At 31.8% G+C, this 23764-nt stretch overlaps 1 protein-coding gene across 1 annotated transcript; it reads right to left on the bottom strand.

Annotated features, from left to right (window-relative positions):
- Positions 1 to 13763: 13763 nt before the first annotated feature.
- Positions 13764 to 17123, bottom strand: LOC149565826 (uncharacterized). The gene is made up of 2 exons (XM_089819313.1): positions 14378 to 17123; positions 13764 to 14291 (listed from the first exon to the last, which is right to left on the bottom strand). The coding sequence occupies exons 1-2, from the start codon at positions 16980 to 16982 to the stop codon at positions 13936 to 13938; spliced, it is 2961 nt and encodes a 986-aa protein (XP_089675439.1). The 5' UTR covers positions 16983 to 17123; the 3' UTR covers positions 13764 to 13935.
- Positions 17124 to 23764: the final 6641 nt, after the last annotated feature.

Raw genomic sequence — 23764 nt, 5'->3', positions numbered from 1 at the left:
TTTGCATTAGTAAGTTGATCAATGAAGTCTGCTTGCTAAAGGGATAGATGTTGAATTTCATTGTTATTTTCTTCTATCTCTTCATTGGCTTTGTCTTTTCCTTTCATGACTTCACATAGTCTTACTAATTGGATTTCTTGTTCTCTTTTCAACTTTCTAACTTCTTCTTGAAGACTGGAATTCTTTTCTAATAGGTCTTTGATTGCTTCATCAACTTCATCTAAATTTCTTTCTGGACATATATCTTCAATTCTTTCTTCAGTGCAGAGATTCATTTGTACTGCAAGATCTTTTCTTCTTTTTAATGATTGAGAGAGTTTCTCCTTTTCTTTCTTTAGTTGATCAATGGCTAATTCCAAATCCAACTTTTCATTGTCAATGGCCTTATCTAGCCTATATACCTCCATTACCTCTGGTCTTTGCTCAAGCTGTTAAACTTCTTCTCTGAGAACCACAATGTTCCAATACCAATTGTTGGAAATATGAGGCAGGCAAGGTTACTGAGAGGGGAGGGGTCAATCAAGAACCAATAAAACTTCAACTTTTCATCAATTAATCCTTCATTAATATTATGATCTAATTGCATGCATGAAAGAATGAAAGTAGTAAAACATTCATAACACTTTGACACAAGATATGATGACCCAGAAACCTTCCAAATAGAAAGTAAAACTAGGGTGGGAATGATACCCATAAGCTTTGGTACTGCAATATAAAGTTAGCCTATTAAGGCTTACAATTGATCACTTTTGATGATTTGCCTTGTTAGGAGCAATAAGGACTATTAGGTCCACCTTGTTAAAGGATGTACAAGACATACAATGAAGTATGCACTCAGTAAAGAGATTTTTCAAAGACTGTTAAGTCTACCTTGTTAAAGGATTTAGCTGATACAAGTGTTAGGATGAGCTAGTGGCTATTCTTTGATTTGTTGGTTGATATTCTTTTGAAATGTAAAGATCACCTTGTTGTGATAGATAAATCTTTATTGTCCCTTATACTGCTTGTAGCCTTCTTAATTTGTACTTCTACTCTTGATATTCGCTTCATACATTCTTTCTTACTTCTTTGGATATGATACAATTCATTACATTTATATCAATCCAAATCATAATTCATCAAATTCGGCTACAACATAGATTTCCATCAAGATCACAAAGTCAGACCAACTATTGGCACTCATGTTCTAAAGATAAACATGGTGATAATCTTATACTCATAAACTATTGTCAACACTCGACATTGTCATGCACTCAGTCAACGTAGAAACTCGATTCATACTAATCACTTCCAAGTAGCTTGAACTCGATCACCACTGGTGTGACTTGGTGAACACTATGAAGCTCGACATATAAACTAAATCACTTGGTTGACACTCCATGGCTTAGTCAACACGAGCACTTCAAGCTTGGTCTAAACTAAATCACTTGGTTAACACTCCTTGTCTCGATCAACACTATATTCACATCACTGACACTGCAAGCTCGATTGAAACTAGAGAACATAGTTGACACCGCACAACTTAGTTAATACTATGAAGCTCAGTTAGCATTGTCACTAATCAACTCAATACATATTGCTTAGCGTGAACTGAATATAGATTTTGAAACTCGATAGCAACTATAGAACTTGGTAACAACTATATTACTTCGTAGTACCTACAACACTCGATTAACACTACAAACTGAAAGATAAGCTCAGTAGCAGCTTAACCAATTGACTAAGTGTGAGTCACATATGCATATACATACATACATACATATATATGTATGTATGTATGTATGTATGTATGTATGTATACATATGTATATATACATATATACATATATCCACATATCTATATATATGTATACATACATACATACATACATACATACATACATACACACATATATAGATACACACACACAAGTAGATATATTAGAGTTTGTCTAATTAATAAGATCAATTTAATTTGAAGCTACAACATTAATAAACATTTTTATAGAATTGAAGCCCTAAAAATAAACTTCAAATAAAAAGAAAATATATATGTTACAAGAAAATTTATCCCACAACTCTTGACCTAGAATTCTCCTCTTTCATCAACTACAATACCAAACTAAACCTCACTAAATGACAATGTTTCTTGATGCTTCTTTTTGAAATCCATTACGCACTCGACAATGCTCATTGCAACTCCATTATCCTTTCCCTTCATTTCATTTTTTCTCACAAGTCATTGACTCCATAGACCAAACCCACTTGCATGATGATTCTTCTTTTCCAAATCCATTAAGCCCTCAATAGTAATCAATGCAACTCTACCATTATCTTTTTTGTTAATTCATTTTTTCCATGTTCACCAACTTCATAGGTTTCATGGGCTCAAACTTATCAAGGTTAGTAATGCTTTTTAATTAATCATCTTCTTTCATAATTATTGTGCATTCTCATTCATGTTCCTCCTTATTTGATCCATCATTAAAATTTATATGTGTCTCTTTTGATAGAGGTGTGATTTCATCTCATTGTGTCTTCAAGGGCTTGGTTAGAAATTTTTATTGGAGAGGAGTATTTTTCCAGCTTTCAAGAATGTAGGCCTTAAACTAGAGGCCTCCAAAACCTTTCTAGAAATATCATGTCAGATCTCTTGCGCCTTCATTTTCTTCCACTCTTTTCGAACATCTATTACATTTTCCTCTTCCTTTTTTGTTGAAATCATAGGAAGAAGGCACCTAATTGTTGAAGAAAAATCCTATTGTAAATTGTAGAGCCTTAACACAAGCCAAGAAAAAGCCCTATAATGTGCATGTGAGTTTGTTCAATGACTAATATCTCTATTTATTTAATTATGCTAAAAGCATCCCTTTACTGAAATTGACAACCTTAGTTTTCCAATCTATGGTTCATATCGTACAAGAGGAAGGCAGGATGATCAAAGTCATCATGATCATTGAATATTTTGAACCATAAATGTTTCATTTTGACCGAAAGTTGAGATTTGCTAGTATCCCGGTTATAATAACCCATCGCAAGGTGGATTGCTTCAATAAAGATATAGTTGCATCTCGAGATGCTACGGGTTATGTCTTCCAAATCCATCTGCTACAAAAGGGTTCAATGCAAGGGGCTACACACATAATGGATCATTCGAAGTAGGAGATATAAAAATGTGGTGAAAGAAAAGCAGTCCTTCCATCATTTCATGGGATAACAAGCAAATCCAACTTGATAAGAAAAAGGAAGGATTATGAATGCATGCCACCCGATTCTTGCTCCCCTATCCCCTATCATTTGGTTGGTGAGTTTTCAAGGCCAGTGCAAAGGTGATGAACTAGAAGAGCCCTTTGTTACTATCGCCTCTTTATCCACCACCACCAAGTCATCAAAGAGTTTCGATAGATATCAATGTCTTCCACATATCGATGTTTGTACTTCCACATGTACAATGATATCAATGTCTTGAAAGAATTGTAGGACTCAATTTTTGACGTTTATTTTGGTGAAAGAAAAAATTGAAGATATGTTAAGAAAGGTGACACCTCTTACGAGTACATATCTAGCACATGGTCATCAAATCCATCCATATCTTGGATGCAGTCGCAGACCAGTTCATATTGGGAGTGCTTTGTCGCCATCAAATCTAGGACCAAGTCACAAATCAATTCATATTGGGAGTGCTTTGTCACTATCACTCGATAGAATGTTACTCGTATTTCATTCTTTTCACATCTGTTGTGTCTTTTAGCGTGTACTATGTGATGTTTGTACTTCCACATCTTTTTAGTAGGATGTTTGTCACACTTCCCAGCAAATTCTCCATCTGTATGTGACAAGTGTAGTAATGTCCCTTCATAATCAAGATGTTGTGGTTTATAAAGATGGGTGCACTTTGAAGTTGCATAGATTATGATGGAGTCGCGGTGATACGTGGAGCTCAAATTGGAGACGGGATAGCTCAAGCTAGAAATCACAAGAGGAGGAGATCCTCCCCCTTCTATGGTATCTCAAACATGTTGCCATTGTTCTACCTGAAAGCGAGCAAAGCTTGAGTTTCCACCATTCTCATGGCCATCGAATTTATGCCCCATACTACACATCTGCCCTTGCTGGCTGACTTTGCTTTGAATGCCAGGTCTATTTTCCCTGTTTCTCCATGATATGTTCTTCACCACTCCAAATCTCTCATAGCCTCAATATGATTTATGAAAATTGTAGTGCTTAGAACTGATCATTGAGCACTGTTTATTAAGTGAAATTTGCACGGTGATTATGAGTTTAAATTAGGGCAGCATTGGATACTCTTAGAGAAAATTTAATTTCAATTATTTTGGGTGTTTTTTTAAAACAAGATTCAACACTTTGTCTTATACTATTTGCTCTCCTTCACATGGCGTATGATGTTTCAGGCTTGCTTTTGAGAGTACCAATGAAATGCCACTAAAAATAATGATAATAGTGCATGATGTGCAACATTTTGAGTAGCAAAAAGAGGACCAAGTGTGATAGAAAGTGTGCAGAGAGAAGTAAAAGGAGGGAAACAACATGAGTTAAAAATACACTCACTAAAAGTACAGGTTTAGTCAATTTCAGTCTTGGGAGGAGCATAAATTACCATGCCTAAATCATAGCCTTTCAACCCTATTTGGCTGCCAATTACTCTTCAAAAACAACCAAGGAAAGTAAAATTTACTTAAGCTATTTAGCACTTCAAAATTTTGATTATTTGATTATTTAAGTGAAAAGCTATTCGTTAATGAGTTTCGATTAATTAATTACTTTCCCAAATTGCAAAGTAAAGTTTCATTTATTTTTTATTTGAGCCACAGTTATAATTTTTCTTCCATTAAAGCTTAAATCTGCAAAAATTAAAACATATAAAAATGCAAACCATGTTTCTCACCTTCTCCAACTATGCCCATTCCTATATTTGCATTTGTTAAATTTACACACCTCACTTAATTAATTAATACCATTTGATTGCTGATTGGATTGCATTGAACTTTTGTTTATTTCTCGAAAACAAATAAATTCATGTCTTCTATACTTTCATTGTTACAATTTAATGACAAATTTATGATTTCTTACTACTCATATTTCCTTGTTGATATTGACTCTTGCTTGTGTTATGTGCCTTTTATCAAGAAAATAGGCAATGCTAAACCAGGATATGATGGGTCCATACAAAGATGTCTCTATGCCACATAAACTTGTGTACTTAGGTTTGTTCAAATATATGCAATAAAAATAAATGCTTATCATGTATTTAATACTAACATTTTAAACTTAACATAATTTTATTCGGCCTCCTTATTGCAACCTTAGGTGCAATTGCTAATATTATCACTATTCACTTTTTTCTCATGCAACTACCATGGTATACATGTATGCAAAATGTGGTGACATAGACAAACCACATGAATTGCTTACAAAATACCAACTATGGAGGCCTTAAGAGGCATACCATGTTTCCAATGTATCTAAACTATTTTGTGTTGTTTTTATAAGGGAAAAAAATAATATAATACCAAGAAAAAAAGAGTATGGAAAATAGGAAGAAAGAAATAAAATCAAAAATTCTAGTTTAATAGGGAAAATTGCTCGAACCATAAGGCTAAGATTGGTGAAATTATTTGGAGTTTGCCCAAGTCTTGAGGAATGGATTAATAATAATAAAAATTTGAAAACATTAGTCTCCTAACTAAAGTGATGGACTGATAAAAACCCCCCAACAAAATGCAAAAAGAGAGATAAGTCCAAAATAAGATTATAATAACCAAAAACTCAAAAACAAGAGCATATACATATACTTATTTTGAATTAGTTATCTCCTTTGGATGTTTGTTCTAGAACTTGGCTTGAATTATAAAAAACTAGCCAAAGAGACTATAAGACCATGATGTAAAATATAAAGAAATAAGTTTTGAGTTAGGGTGTCAAAACCTAGGCAACACAATTGAGCTATGATAAAAATCTTGAAATACTAAAACACCGTGCGAATTTCATAAGTACTATATGATAATTAAATCCTAATATATCTTGAACAAAATTGACACCTACAAATTACTAAAGGAAAATATTTGCAAATCAAAAAAAACTATTGAAAATATAAGAAAAACTCAACACCAATTACACCATAGTCCAGAAATAGTTTACAAATAGAACTCCCTATCTTTAGTCAACCATTCTCATTTTAAAACACCATAGAAATGACAGTTTGAGTACAAAGTGAACATGAGCCCCAAACAAGTATATCTATTAAAATATTGTTAAAGATATGCACAATGTAGTAAATAACAATGAAACTTGGAATACCCATAACTATGGAAAACAAAACCCAAAATCACTAACTCACAAAAACCTTGAAAATTCTAAACGTGCTTATGAAAGAGGATCCAAAATCAACACTGATATAGGTTAATCAAAGTAGCATATATTGGTTCTTATTTGAAATCTTAATATAGACATTACTAGGACATATTATGTCAACAATTTGGGTGTTGTATATAGATATTGATAGAAGGGGGAGATGAACTCTTTAGAGGACTCTTCACTTGAGAACATGACCAACAAGCAAAGGAGGCCATATTGAACTCATCAAAAAGATTTGGGCACAAGGGGAGGGGCATATTCACAATGGGGAGGCATATGTCACGTTGTATACCATCATTGTTTAAATTGCAAGCACATACATCAAAGGGTAAGGAGTAGAAAGGATGATAAAGGTAGACGAAAATTATGAGATAGTAATGACAAAAAATGCAAGAATACAAGTTAAACTACATGCTAGGGGGCTTGATAAAATTTTAACCTTGAAGCAAAAGGAAAGAAGGTGAAAATGGGAAAAGCTTGGACCCTTTTCAAAAAGGAATTGTAAAACTAAATATGAAAGGTCTCAACAAAATGCTATTTGGAAATGATAATCTCTTTAACATTGAGCAACTAGAGAGAATTGTTTAGTTGATTGAAAGACTTATATTCCTCTTTCATCAACTATAAATTTATAATGTACACAATTTATTGTTTTTAATATTACAATAAGAAGTTAACCCTTAGCTAGTATTTTATCTTGATATATTCTTTTCCTCTTTGTAACTTCTTAATCCTTCTTGGTTTTTTCACTCATTTTTCTCCTACATCTCTTTCATTGTGATAGTGAATCATAGAGTGTGTGTATATTATTTATCATTAGTTTTACTTTTCCTCCCCTTTTTCTTGACACATTTTCTCTCTTTGGAACTTCTTAATCCTTCCTAATTTATTCACTCATTTTTGTCCTACATTTCAAGAATCATTATAATGAAAAATCATAGAGTATGGTCATCTCTTTCATTCCAATGATAAATTATATATATGATCCAACCCCTTCATTATGATGATAAATCATACCTTCCTAGTGTGAGTGTTAAATATGGGCCTCTAATTCCACTCACACTTCAACATGATCTTTATTTGTCAATAACATCTCGAAATGAATACGGGATTATTCATTTAGTATGCCTACACAAGATAATCTGTTGCCTTCTAACTAGACTGGGTTTTACTATTCACTCTCAAAATTGAGAGTTCAATAATCGGACCAAACTAGTATAAAAGATTTATGAATTCAAACGCAATCTAATCTATGTTTTTAATGTTTTTCAAATGCAAAGATTATGAATTAATCTAGGTGATTTTCAAATTAATATAAGAACAATGAAAAGCAAGTTAAGCTAAATGAATGCATTTTAGTCTAAATGATGAGCATATAAAGCAAAAGAGATTTGAATGCAAATCACTTGAGTGATCAATCCAACAACGATTTGATACTCTTTATGTGCCTCCTTCCAAATGAGAGGCCGGGGGTCTCTTTTTATAGAATCTTGGATCCGATCAATGGTCAAGATTAAACTGAGTGTACGGTTTAGATTGAATGTGAGATTGATTCCTCCATTTTTTATGGAGTTGAATGAGATGAAATAGGAGATAACATTGATCCATTCAAATATGTGCTCATAATTATTTTTCTAATTAATTAAATAATTAGTTTCAACAATTATGATGAACATATTTGACTTTATTAATATATTTAATTCCTTTTTATATGAGATGAATTAGGAAAGAATATTGATGCATTCAAACATGACATCATAATAGAATATTCTAATTAATTAAAAATTGGTTTCAACACAAGTATGATATATATATTTAATTAAACCACTGTATTTTAATTCCTTCTTTATGTGCATTATTAGCTAAAGGGGGTGGATTAAATTAAATTAAAGTACTTAGGACTTATAACTAAATTAATTCAATTAGGAGATTAATTTAGCTAATTTCAATCAATATTTAGGAATTAAATAAAATATGTGATTAATACAGATCAGTGATTTTTCGCATTTGACACTTAGGTCAAGTAGAGATGATCATAATTGGAAATGTGTAGTACAATAGGACTTAATTTGATCAACAAATAGATGTTGTAAGATTGATGCACCAAAATTGATTCAGAATACCAATGTGCCAATTTAGGGGTATTACACCTAGCTTATTCACTCATTTTTCTCCTACAACTCTTTCATTCTGATGATGAATCATAGAATTTGATCCAACTCTCACTCTCATGATAAATCACATAATATAATCCAATTATTTTATTTTAATGATGAATCATACAATATGATCCAAAATATTGATACAAATAAAATTGCATAAAATATAATTCACAAACAATCTTAATTGATTATGAAAATCTCTACCTCTCCTATAACGTAACAATCTTAATTGATTATGAAAATCTCTACCTCTCTTATAACTTAATGTATTATTATATATCATTTTAAACACCTGTAAAAATATATAGTTTAGGTGATAGGCTATTTGTGGGATTTTGCTCTCAGAATTTCACTTTTTGATAGAAATATTGTCAGCACTCACCGGTTTTCTAATTTTTCCTGATATGCTCTTAATAAATCGTAAACAAATTTTATGATTTTTCTAATATGCTCTTAAAAAATTATAAATTTAGATATTCCTAAAAATTAAACTTTAATCCAAAAAGCAACTTTCTATTTTTTTTCACTAACTCCTTATTAGTGTACTCCTTCCAAACTTATTTGAAACTCGTTAGTCCCAAAAAAAAATTAAAAAAATCCATGCATTCTAATATGAAAACTTTATTTGCATGCACAAATTTTAAGTTGTAAATTGTATTCTATATTTGATAATTTTAAGTAAACATCTCATCTCATAAATTTGACAAATTTAAGATGAATATCTCATTTGAAGTTTTGCTCTTCAAATTATATTATATTATTGATAGATTTATGATTTCTTTCTCTTTCTTTGTAGAAGAATGTTGCTTTACTTGATGAAATCATCCATACTACTTACAAACAAAAGAATGCATCCAAGAATTAATGAAGTATTGTTTGTTATGAAACCTTCTTTCATAGGACTATTTTAACAAATGCTCCTTCGCATGATTGGAGAGATAGGGCTGCTCTTTATTTAGTTAAACTTTTAATTTTTTGTATCGTCTTGTAAAAAAATCCTTTTTCAAAGATATTTGGGAAATAATTTTTGTGCATAGCTAGAAATATGCTAGGAAGAGATGTTTCTGAGTATTTTTTCAAAAATATTTTATCTTTTTTATTTCACATAGTTTATTATATTTATTAATATAACATGATTGCATTTTTTAAGATACTTATGATACTAATAAAATTTGTCTTTTAATTAGACCATGATAAGTCTAAATATTAAAATTAATTTTTAATTTGGAAAAAAGTATAATAAAAAAGAAATAGTTCTATGAAATTCAAAAGAGAGTACCAAAAACATCTAAATCATATTATTTTTATATTTTACAATTTTGACCATATTATGTAAATCATATCTTTTTTATATTTTATAAATCTGGTCATATTTATTAATTTGCCATGATGAAACTCTCTATTGATAATTTACAAATCTTATAGTTTCATTTTATTTCATAAGATAAAAATAAGTCTACTAAAGACTAAAATTAAGTTGGTAAGAAAAATGAAGATTTAAAAAATAAATCAAAATGAAAATCGAAAAAGATATACATGTAAAGTAAAACATAATTTATATCTTTTGACATTTAAAAATCTTATCACATTTATCAATCCATTAATTAAAACTCTAATCATATTTCATAATTATCATTAAAGTTTATTGATGTTTAACTAGATAATGACAAGTTTACTAAAGATCATGAATAATTTGCAAGTATAATAAGAAGTACATATATTTGAATACATTCAAAGGTAGTTTTAAAATAGTTTATTAATTAAACTCTCTATTCATACATCATAATCTTAATTATTAGATATGAATTGTAAAGTAAAATAAAAAAATAGTTAAATCTTAATCGATTCATAATGAAAACAAAGTCCATATAATTAAATATTTCATCCAATCTTATCTTATTTATTATCAAGTTATGATTAAATTTTTTATTGATATTTCACAAATCTTATTATAATTTTATTATAAAAAAATGTTCAAAACAAAACATTATATAAAGATTATAAGAAAAAGAAATAAAATATACTATTAAAACAAATCAAAAATATTTTTCAATTTTTTATGATTCTACTATGTTTCTTAATATAGAAGGAATAAATTATTTAGTAAAATCAAAAAACCAAAAATTAAGTGTGCAACAAATCTTGATTTATTATTAATATACTATTTTAAGAAGTTTCATTTAAGTTTTTTTTTACGATAATTTATTGGTTTTTTAATTTTATTAATTAATTTATTCTTAAAATTAAAATCCTATATTGATAATAAAATATGATTTTTTGTAGATATATTTTTTGGTTTTTCAATTTTTTTATAATATTAGAATGTGCAACAACTTCATTTAACAAGTTTCATTTTGCTACCTTATTTTCTCTGAAGTTGAATTGTTTCACATTTCCATATCACTCTTGATCATATTGTTCGCTGGCTATTTGATCTTCTAGCTAGAATGGTGCTTTTCTAAGTGCTAGAAATGTTGAATTTTACTATAGGTTAGCTCTTTAGAAAAGGATTGTCAATATTTTGCACAACCATACAAAATACATTATGTAACTTTATCTCATGCATGAAGATATTTTTGATTTGTTTTCATGGCCTGACTTGTATTCTACCACGGGGTGAAGTAATAATAGAGCTAAAAGAAAAGTTGTCTTGCAAAGTAAGGAAACAAGTTGTACAGGAAACAACTTGTGCAAATTGCTTCTCAGTCCAAAGACATGGACTCGCTTCTCATGGAGTCTTGGTATATTTTTTCATGATAAAGTGTCTCCATTATTCTCAACAAAACAACTATAGTCTATACAAAATAGCCCCATGCTTTTTGTTTTCTTGATTATTAATGATAGGACCATTATTCAAGTTCATAAATCAATTAATTGAGTGTCATTTTTGTATTATTTTGTTTGGTAAATTAGAGGTTCTTAATTCTACTAATGATGTTATGTTTTGACAAAAACACTAGGATGTTGTAACAATTTTAAAAATTTTGAGATCCTAGTTAGATCCATTAAAAGCTTACTATAGTTTCTTAGAATGTACAAAATGAAGGAATATTTCAATCTTAGAAGATGACGTAATCAAGTAATCAATAGATACTTTTGTTTGCATTCATATGGACAAATTCCTCCTATCAAGTAATCATTGCACGTACATAAATGCACAACTACTAATATATATATAGGGGAGAGGACCCAATACCTGAGCATGTTCTAATGGTTGTGATAGGAGTTGTTAACTTAACACCCACACTTGTTGATTAAATATCCAACATTTTTTACAAGATTGTACCAATAGTTGTGACTTTAAAGTTGTTCTTGCTAATGATGACTACCCATAATTGAATAAAATGTGCCCCTTTTCTCAAAAAAACCAATAGTATGATTATACTGAGTTTCTGGATTAGATTGTGTGAAGATGTTTTACACCTCCTACTCTTTCATCCTGATGATGGATCACGTAGTGTGATTCGAAACGTTGATGGAAAAATCTTCACAACAATTTAATCCAGAAACTCAGTATAACTATCATGGATTGTGGAAATCTGTTCGCATCAATAGTATGATGCCACATCAGTTGCACAAGTATGGGGGTCACTAATGCACTGTGATTGGTCTCACTTTTTTTGGGGTTTTTTTAGACACCTTAGCAAAACAATATGCTAATGTGGCATCATATATGATGATGTGGCTTTGAAACCTTAGTTATAATAGGGGACTTCCCAACTAAGCTACTGTCAAAAAATGGGAGTGATTTGAAACTTCCACATAAGGTTTTGAGAAGCATGAAGGTAGGGTGCTCAACTAGTGGTTCCTCTCCCCAGTGTACCATTTAAGTGGAAGATATAAATGTAAAACATGAGATTACAAAATTGCTCAACAAAGCTAAGGCTCATTTGTAAGATAACTAAAATAGTGGAGGACAAAATATTTAACTTCAATAGTTGAATAAACTTGGGCACCAGCTACGATGCAACTTATTTGCACTAATCGTGTGCCATGCCTCATGCCAACATGGGATACCATAGTCGCACATCATATCTAACATCTGTAGTCCTATCAGGCATTGTACCATTCCACAATTGTCTTAAATTTTAAGATTTTAAAGTATATAATATTAAAATAAATATTCTTTATTTTATTTAAGTAAAACGTGTATTTTAAAATATTTAAGATTTCTAAAAATCTTTAATTTATTTAATATTTTTTTTTAAGAACTTACTTTATTGAATTTTTACAAATAATATTTTTAATTTTATTTTTATTATTCAATTTTATTTTTTTCAATTGTTTACTTTTTTTATTTTTACTTTTTTATTTTTTAGAACTATTTGATAGTGATATAGTGATAGATTATGATACATTAATTAAAATGACCATTATTTTAGGTTTTTTAATTTTAAAAAAAAAAAAAATTTATTTTAATTTCTAAAATTATCAGTTTTCTTAAATTCTTTTGAAATAATAATTATAAATCTAATATGTCAACACAATTATATTATATGATCTCTTTTGCATGAAGTATAATCTGAAATATTGATGCTAAAACCTAATAATAGGGAAAAAAAATTAATATGTTAATAAATGTGTAAATATAGATATAAGAAATTAACTTTATTCTAGAATGTGAGGCCTACAAGGATAGCAGGGATAAGTTTGCGAATACTATATGTGACAGTTCTTGGCATAACCTGTTCAACGAAGAGTACATTGAGCAATTGGGGGGGCTCATCATTAGTCTACACAAGAGGCGAACAGCGCTACTTAAGTCTACTTGAGTTGTCTTGCTGTCCCATAGGCTATTTTTGGCCTCGTGGACGTTAAAATTTTATCTATCTATCTATCTTCCATATATCATACATATATGCATGTGTGTACACACATATACAAATATATATATTTTGTGTGTGTACATACATATATATGTGTTTGTGTGTGTATGTGTATGTGTGTGTGTGTGTACACAGACATCATGTAAATACAATAAATTTATGCTTTAGGTAATAAAAACTTTATATCGCTTGAATTTAATCTCATTTCTCAATCTAATTAATATATAAAAAATATTTTAAAATTTATAACAATATAATAACTATACAACTAAAAACATATCTATAAAAAAATTACTTATCTAAAATAAAAATATTTATTTTAATATTATGAATTTAAACAATACAAACATAATATGTTACAACGTGTACGTTGTAACTTATATACACCTCATTTCACTTGTACGTAAATGACTTTAAAGACTGTTTAACACTAGTATGTGCAACTTATATAAGTTGCACGGTAGCCACTAACTTTCCCATACAACAGCACACTACCTATCCCATGCATATCACACGACCGTGCAAAGAAGGTGTGCCGTAGCGGTGCCTCGTACGTGTGAGCTATTTAAAGCCAAATCATAAGACAATAATCATTAACGGATTATTACGTGGCAATCCAAATTTTGTCGTACGTTCTGAAGCAAGGTGAGCACTTCCGCCATGGATGGCCTCTGCTGAGGAAGTTGAGAGGTGCAGGAGAGCCCCATTTTTAGCAACTCCTCAACCATGGAATACCCTTTTCCCCTGTTTTGCCCCATATCTTCAATTACGCTAGCTGCAACAACATCTTCCAAACTGTGAGGAAATGATTGAGAAACCCATCCAGGCAGAGTTAATCCACTGCCGAACATTGGATTCGTCGGCCTCTTTTCTGTAAGCGTCTCAAAAACAACCACGCCATAGCTGTACACGTCTCCTTTCACTGAAATTCTTCCCCCCATTCCATACTCTGCATAAACATCAAAGAATTAACAATTGAGGCCAGTTCAATTCCACTAACAAAATGAATTTGCTTAATTTAGCCCAGTTACTTACCTGGTGCAATGTAACCGAAAGATCCTCTCAAGGTCGAGGTAATGGCGGATGCATCGCTCACCAGTTGGGCGATCCCAAAGTCTGCTACGCGAGCCTTCATGCTTTCGTCAAGAAGCACATTCTGTGGTTTAATGTCGCAGTGTACAATGGCCGGACAGCATTTATCATGCAAGTATGAAATCCCACATGCGACTTCATACAGAATTTCACATCGCTTCCTCAAACTCGGACCTTCAATTTCACTGCTATCAATGAAGCCTCTGTGCAAGTGTTTGTCCAGGCTTCCGTTTGGCATGAATTGTAATACCAGGGCTTTGAATTCTGCATCTGCACATGAGGCTATTATCTTCACCAAATTAGGATGAGAAACTTTTAGTAATGTCCGGCATTCTCTTTGAAAACAATCTTCTGCTTCTTGACGCCTAGGAGTGAGTACTTTAATGGCGACGACCTTATCGCCCGGAAGAACCCCTCTGTAAACCTTTCCAAGGCCACCACTTCCTATTATGTTCCTTGGATTGAAACCCTCGGTTGCTCTGCTCAGATCTTCTTTTTGGATTAAATTGCTCGGCCTTTTCTTATTTCTGAAGCATACCCAAAATCCTAAAGCGGCAAAGCCGGACAGAGCAGAGAAGCCAAGGATTGAAATCAGGAGCACGAGAATCCTTTTGTGGGCACTGCCATGGCGTCTTCTTGAATTCTGCGAAGAACAATCTTGCAAACCAAGACAATTCCCACATAAATGGAGATTTCCCAAAAAGGATTTCATGCTCTGCCGCTTATATGCTCCAGAACAGGGGACTTGTCCGGAGAAGCGATTGTATGACAAGTTTAAATGCTGAAGATTTCCCAGATTCGCCAGAGATGTTGGAAGTAGCCCCGATAAGTTATTGTAAGAGAAATCAATGTCTCGAAGGCTTTTCAGCTGGTTGCCAAAAGATACTGGAAAAATTCCATGAAGCTCATTATGAGACAGATTGAGATACTCCAGGGCCGCACAGCTGCTTAGAGCATTAGGAATTAGGCCTGATAATTTGTTAGCCGAGAGATCAATTGCTTGCACCATTTGCATCCCCCCAAGCGATCCAGGGACCGGCCCGGTCAATTGGTTGTTGGATAGATTGAAATACAACTGAATATTATGAAGATTGGCAACCTCAAATGGAATGTTTCCCCTGAGACGATTATATGACACATCTAGGAGCTCAAGATTTGCGCATCCTCCAAGCTGTCGCGGTATGCTTCCGTTCATCTTGTTGATGCCTAAATCCAGCCATCTTAGATGCTCGAGGCTTCCCAAGCTCTCGGGGATTGTTCCAGAGAGCGAATTGTTGTACAAAATGATGAATTCCAGGCTTTTCATCTTCCCCAATTCCATTGGAATGGAGCCTTCCAAATGATTGAGACTGAGATTTAACACCACCAGATTGGGAAGCTTTGCAATTGCGGAAGGAATGCCTCCGTTCAAGGAATTGCCGCCCAAATACAATTCTGTGAGTCCTGTGAGATTGCCGATCTGTTGTGGAATGCTGCCTCTTATACTGTTGCTTTCTAATGAGAAAGTGCAGAGAAGCGGAGAAAGCAGACCCAGGGAAGGAGGCAGAGTACCTTCAAGATGATTGTCCGTCAAATCCAACCTTCTCAACATGGAGCAATTTGTGAGTGAATTCAATATTTGAACCCCATTCGCACTTCCAATTCCGCTCACGAACTGATTACAAAACAGATTGAGGTTTGTCAGACGGAAAAGATTGCCCAATTCATCAGGAACAACCCCGCTCAATTCATTCCAGGCCAATTCAAGCACAGAAAGCCTCGAGCAATTGCCCACAGATTTGGGAATCATCCCACTGAGTTTATTTTTCGGCAGAACCAGGTACTCCAGCTTGGAAAGCTTCATCCCTATCTCCCATGGAATCGCCCCACTCAGAGAATTATCAAACAAAGACAGATTTTTCAACTCTGTGCAATTCATCACAGAAGTTGGGATTTCTCCACTGAGCCGATTGTTGTCCAGATTGAGCAGCTCGAGCTTAGTGAGAGACCCAATTTGGAAAGGAATCCTACCGTCCAAATCATTATCAGATAGATCAATAAACCGAAGCATAGAACAATTTCCCAAGGCCGCGGGAATGCTGCCCGTGTGGCGATTCGCCCAAGATGTAAGGACTTGCAGATTGCGCAAATTACCGAGAGAGTGAGGAACAGAGCCTTCCAGAAGGTTTTCATGAAGAAAAAGGGATTTCAGACGGCGCAAGCGGCCCAGAGAAGAGGGAATTTGGGCCCCAAATCTGTTGAAGGAAAGGTCGAGGTAGTGAAGGAAGGACAAATTCCCCAGCTGGGAGGGAAGCACACCCTGCAAGCTCATATTCTTCAAATCCAACTTTACAACACGCCATTTTTCATTGTTGCAGAGGATTCCCGTCCAATTGCAAAAATGCAGGCTCTGGTTCCAAGTTTGTAGTACCGAGAACGGATCCTGAGTGACTGCATTCTTGAGTTCCATTAGAGAAGCCACATCCTTCTGGCTTCCATTAATTGAACCTGCTGCCGCCGCCACGGCAAAGAAGCTTGACATTAAAGCTATTCGGATGAAGTTGTGCATTGTGAGCAAATCCCGCAAACAAGATCAACCTATTTGCGTTTGCGAACCTGGTTAGTTTTTCTACTGATATGTAGTGAGTCTTGGATAAAGCAATCAATGGGACCCGAGATAAACAAAGAATTGCGAAGGAAATCCGGTAGAAAAAGGAAAAAGTTTGAATTCAAGTATCTGGTCACCCATCTCCGCGTAGAGAGAGACTTGCTGCAAGAATTCATTGGCATGATAAGCACGGCAGCTGACATCAAATTCAATCTGAGAACCGTTGGGTTTTGAGGTAACGACCGGAAGTCGTCATGGCAACTGAAATCTGTTCCCACTATAGAAAGAAGATTTTGATTTGGTCTTTGTTTTGGTAGCATGTTAGATTGGTATTTTGCTTGAATCATCTTGAAACAGCTAAAATCCCACTAATTGGTGACTGTTTGGAACCATTTGTAGCGTTTCGGTCGTCCGTGTGAAAAGCATTTTGAGTGTTCACATTACGGTCTTCAGTAACATACCATACAGAAACTGTTCACACATATGACAAGAACATAGTACAAATGATTCTAAAGAGTAATTAACTAATTGGAACTTCGATGTTAAAATATGATTCCATGTTGATTTAAATGTTAGATAGATACATTTTTATACAAGAGCGCTTTGCGAGGGAGTCCCTGTCTTTTGGGGTCATAATGGTGTTGTAGATATAGAAATTGTTCGGAAAATTATTTTTTAAGTTTCAATTTTGTGTATGTCTAGGTGCAGTATACCTCTTCGGTAAAGATTTGTATAGAGTGTCCTCATTAGTGTGAGACTTAGATTACCCAAAAAAAAGGTTAGTAAAAGGAAAAAACTCAAATGATATTTTATTATTTTTTAGTGTATTTTCATTGCATTAAAATATAAGACATGTAATTTAGGTTCATTTAAGTTGAATTACAATTAAAGTTATTGAAAAAAATTAGAAATATAAAAGAGAATATAAAATCTACAATACAATAGTGTATGTTGATATTTTAGGTATAGTAGTCCTTTTAAGACATTCACTATAGTGTACATGTGGTCTAGATCTATCTATACATATGGAAAACAAAAACTTGCAACAAAGGTGGTGCTCCTATTTGGTAGAACATGTAATAAGTAGCTTGCTCAAATACAAAGTCCATAATTATTTTTAATATTTTCTAGGATATATACTTTTAATTTAAAGTTACTGTTATATTTTAACTCATTAATAATTGTATTGTTATTGAGTTTGATTATTAAAGTTAAATATTTTTCATAGCGTGATTAAGTTAATTTATATTTTCCTATATTCTAAGATATTAAGATTATATTTTAAATATTATAATTAGTTATATAAAATGAAAATAATATAGTTCTCAAATGAACTTTCTTAAATTTTTAAAAATATAACATTCAAAATAAATTCTAAAACATTTATTACAATAAATTAATTGAAATGATTTTTTATTTTTGTTTTTTAACTCATAAATATCATTCATATTTTATATAATTAATTGTAATATTAAAAAATATATAATTAAAACAAAATCTTAACCACTTGAAAGATTTATATTTTATAGTTTAAAATCTAAAATGAACGATCTTTGAGATTCATAGATTTTTATGGTCTGATGCTAATTAATATAGAAACATATAATATTGTTGGCTTGAAAATTTTGGACTTAATGTGTTGGGTGAACAGAAGCTCAATAATTGATACGTGTCAATTGAATTATCAGGTTTCTTGGGAGCTTAGATTAGTAAAGTTGTAATCTAATGGCAACACTAATTTCATCCTTGTTCAGATAATTTTTAAAAATATTGATTTAACCACATGGGAATGGTTAACCTTTCCCATCACATCAAAATTTATTGCAGCATAAAGATATTTGGTTTCATGATTTAATATATTACTCGATTTTATTGGAAAGTGCACGTTCTAGAGATGGTGGTGAGTGGGGGATAACATGGCGACAATGTAGACTCTAAATGCACTAAAGTGGAATAGCCTGTTTATTTATCTTGGATATTATTTTTTCAAAAACTACAAAAACCTTGGGTAAAATGTCGTTCGCCAATCACAAATTTGAAATTTCTACTTTAAAATTAGATTTTTTTAATCACAAACCAAAAACTTTACAAAAAGCTGCAACCATGCAAAGGAAAATTAAATAAAGGGGGGGTAAAAGAAAACATTAGTTCCCTGCCTTTAGAAGGCAAGGACTAATAACTAGCATTTGCATTAGGTAGAGTGTAAGTGTATAGTAGATAGGTTTTTATTATGAATTGTAATTAATTATTATTATTATTTTATTAAGTTCAATAGACTCAAATCCAAGACCTCTTAGATAAGAGGTTCACAATTTATTGTTGTGTTGCCTAATAGAATTACAACTATTATTAATATTTGACTTTTGAATAAGTTTTAAATTAATAATTTATCATCTACCTTATAACCCCTACAACTTACCATTAGGTAACTTGCATAAGTAAAAGTTGAAATCTAAATACAAATGTAAACAAGTTCCACATAGTGGCATGCCCTTGTCATCTTTTTCTTTTTCTTTTTCCTTTTTTCAATTTTAGAAAAACTATTTAATTAATACATTAGTATAAATATGTGTGTATATGTTAAAAGATATAATGATAAAATATAATACATAATAATATATTTTAAAAAATAATTTAAATTAAATTATTTATTTCAATTAATTCATTAAAATTATCTACGTATGTGAATTTTTATTATTATATAAATATGTTATATTACATAGCCTTCGAAAAAAGAGTTTCTATAGTGAAAAATAATTCTTAGAATACATGATTACTACAACAAGCACAATAATACTTACTCTCAAATCTTAGTACATATTTCTAATATTTACAGTAAATGAAATATTGTAATTCAAATCATAATCCACATACTACAATAGAATGTTTTTTAAAATGTTAAATAAAAGTTGGGTTACAAATTACTTTTAAATTATTAAATAGCCTATATATATATATATATATATATATATATATATATATATGGCAGGCTAAATCCTTGTGTATTATTACATACGATAAAAGAGACATACCCAAGTTTACAAATTTAAATGAAGAACATACCCTTCTACATTTTCAAACATTTCCTTGATCGTATATAGATGCACTTCCTCCATGCTTTGACTAGGGCTCTTTCTTTCAATTTCCTCTTGAATCTTTATAATGGTTTGAGACATATTTAAATAATGAGTTATTTCTTATTTTTCTACAACTTTACAACATTTATATCTCAAATATAAGGTTAGTAGAAGATAATATAAAAAATTTCCCATTCTAACTTTGTTTCAGCTTACTATAACTTTCAATTTTAATTATAGTCATCCTTCTATTTTTCATTTTAAACCTGTTGCTATTGAATTATTCTTTTATTGTAAGGTTATTTTATTTAAACATTCCAAATAAGACCTAAGTTTCCTATTCTAATTATTTTCCTCCTTAGTTTGGTTTTAAGTTTAATTTGATTTTAGTTTGTTGGAAGTTTCTAAACTAACAACTAGAAAAGATTCAGTTCATGCTTCTCTTGATGTTAAGTTGTTATGGTGTTTAAATTAAGTTTAATATTTACACATTTTTTTCATTTCTGATATAAACTACCTTTTGTAAATAAAGTTACTAAGTATAATAATTCTTATTCTGGCTTAAGGGTTGTTTTGAAAATCAAAAGAAAGGAAAAGATAATTAATAATTTCTCTACTGGAATTTAGTTAAACCTTTCATGAAAACCACAAGTTGTATTGTTATAAGCATAAGGTATAGTTTAGAGTATAGTTCATGTTGATCAGAGGACATAAGATGAGAGTTTGTGGATTGATCTTTTGATGCTTGTAGATTATTCTTTCTTGCACGAAGCTTTTATTATTGATTTGCTTATGTTTCTTAGGATTAACTTCAAGATAGGTGTTTCAAAGCCTAAAAATGTCTGTTTCATTTGATACCTTGGGGACACCTCATTATTTGGAAGACTTGGATTAGAAATCTGAAAGGGGGATTACTAATTGTCTTATTTGTTAATAATGTACCAAAATTTGTTTTATGCTATGAAGATTGAACCAATAGTCATTTATGAACCAAAATTCCTCGAACATCAACAAAGAAATAATTGATCAAACCCATTGAATATAACTGATAGTATTTCATTTATATAATATTTATAATAACTTGGAGGAGCCAAATGGATAAATCCACAAAACTTCTATGAAGACCATATAGGATTTAGACATAACAACTAAGAGCCGAAGGTCCTATAGGATATCCAAAATGTTAGGAACTTTATGAAATGCCTTAGGTTTTAAAAGTAAGGCCTATCATATGAAGAAGTGACAGCCTTACTCAGAAATGATGCCATGGAGCATACTTTATGCATGGTGTTGATTCAAGACCACCATTTGTGTCTATGCATGAAGAGTCACGATTCAGGTGATCTTGGAGATTTTAGCCTAAGTACATAGCAATTATGATCTTAAGTAGTTTCAAGATCTCACTAATTAGGGAGTTGTTAGATTAAAAGAGAATGGAGAGGGAAACAACTTAAGGCTACAACGAAGAATTTTAATTAACCTAGTTTATCTTAAAAAAGACATGTTATGCGCTCTTATCTCTAACTGGAGGAAAAGTTAGGGAAGAGGACTAGGTAGAATTGATTAACATAATGTCATTTCCATCGGCCCCTTTGTTGGATAAGTTAGCTTTTCCATTGCCTTCCCTATAGATGTGTTGGATTTGGAATTCTTCCAATTTATCTAAGAGTGATAGGGAGGATTCTAAGTGGGAATTCAATTTCCAATTGGGGGTAGAATGCTTTCAAATCTCATTTAGAATAATCTAGGAGTCTCCTTCAATTATCAATTTCTTAAAGCCTAAGGTTAAGCTAAGATCTAAACCTTATTTTAGAGCTTCTAATTCTACCAGGTTTTTTGAGGAAGAACCTAGGTATTTGGCCCTTTTCACTATCCATTTTCTAGATAAATTATTAATTATGTAGCCTATTCCCGCTTCTCCTAGATTGCCCCTAGAGGCACATGCAAAATTAAGTTTGGCCCGACCTGGAGGGGGAGGTTCCCATCTATAGTTTAATCATGCTAATTTGTTATTTTTAGAGTAAAGAAAAGGAGGGTTAACTAATTTGTTCCAATTTTTTTCGTATTTCTACATCTCAATCAAAGAATGTACCTTACTCCTTAATTGAGTTTTGAAGTCCATTATTTATAACTTCAATTATACTAGTTTCAATTTTGATCAAAAGGGAAGGGATGGAAATTTTTGCTTCTTTAAATATTCTTATGTTTCTTTTTTTCCATATTTCCCATATGAGGATTGATGGGGCTATTTTCCACAAGTTATTATAGATTTTGGATTTTCCATTTTTGGGTTAGCTTTGAATATGCTCATTGAAATTATTAGGGAGAGTTGCTTGCCATTTTAGTTTTTGACAGAGCCATTGCCAACAAGATTTGGCTATTTTGCAATTATAGAAAATGTGGTTGACTGAATTTGAGTCATTTTTACAAAGAGGGAATCTTGAAGGGCCCTCACAACCCATCTTCAAGAATTTGTCTATTGTTAGGATTTTGTTTTGGATTCCTTCCCAAAGGAACATTCCTTCTTTAGAAAAACAAACCTTGTTTGAACATAGAGAGAAGGGAATTTCAATTTGTTCACATCTTTGTGAGTTAATTATAAGATTATATCATTTTTAAATACTATAGTTTTTGTTGTTAGAAGTTCTCCATATTAGGGTATCCTATTTGTCTTTATGAATAACTAGTCATTTCTTTATGAAATTGTTATAAATATTTTTTTCCTGTTGGGTACAGGGAATTTTCTTGTTTGTATTTATAGTTTGCTACCTTTTTTCCCCATATGAGTTAGAGCTTGTTTTATATTCTAGGGGAGAGTATGATTGTCTAGAGATGGGAGTCTTTACCATGAATCTTCCCACAATAGTTCTTCATTCCCATCTCCTCTTATCCAAGTTAAGTTTTTTCTTATGAGGGATTTGCAATCCATTAAGTTTCGGGTTTAGGATCCTTTCAGAGGTTTCTCAATGCAGAAGAGAGAGATGAGGTTTGAGTTTCCTAAATATTTGTGATAGATAATTTGGGCCCATTTTCTATTATGCTTAGTGTACATTCTCCAAATTAGTTTAGCTTCTAGGGCTTCATTTTTCCATTCCAAATTTTTAATTCTCAGTCCTACCCAATTTTTAGGTTTACATATATTTTCCTACTTGATTAGCGTCTGCTTTCTCTTTCATCTGTTTCACTCCAAAAAAATTTCTTGAGTTTGATGTCTATTTTATTTATGACTCCTTTTGGCAGCGGGAGGCAGGGCATTTGATAAGTCGGGATCAAGGAAAGGTGCTTAATGTACATTCTCCAAATTAGTTTAGCTCCTAGGGCTTCATTTTTCCATTCCAAATTTTTAATTCCTAATCCTGCCTAATTTTTAGGTTTACATATATTTTCCCATATGATTAGCAACTACTTTTTCATTCATTTGTTCCACTCCAAAAAAAATTCCTAAGTTTTTTGTCTATTTTATTTATGACTCCTTTTGGTAGGAGGAGGAAAAGCATTTGATAAGTCGGAATCAAGGAAAGGACGGCTCTAATTTTTCTAGCTTTGCCTATTTTTGTTAACCATTTTCCTTTCTAGCTTTCAATTTTTCTATCGATATTTTCTAAGGCAGTGTTCCAGGTTTTGTTATGTCTAGCATCTTTTTCTAGATGGATACATATATATTAG

Source organism: Cupressus sempervirens, chromosome 3, assembly GCF_028749045.1.
Source record: "Cupressus sempervirens isolate cs-2001-9-10 chromosome 3, ASM2874904v1, whole genome shotgun sequence".
NCBI lineage: Eukaryota > Viridiplantae > Streptophyta > Pinopsida > Cupressales > Cupressaceae > Cupressus > Cupressus sempervirens.
The sequence above is the reverse complement of the archived record's forward strand: the minus strand, read 5'-3'. Positions and strand labels throughout refer to the sequence as shown.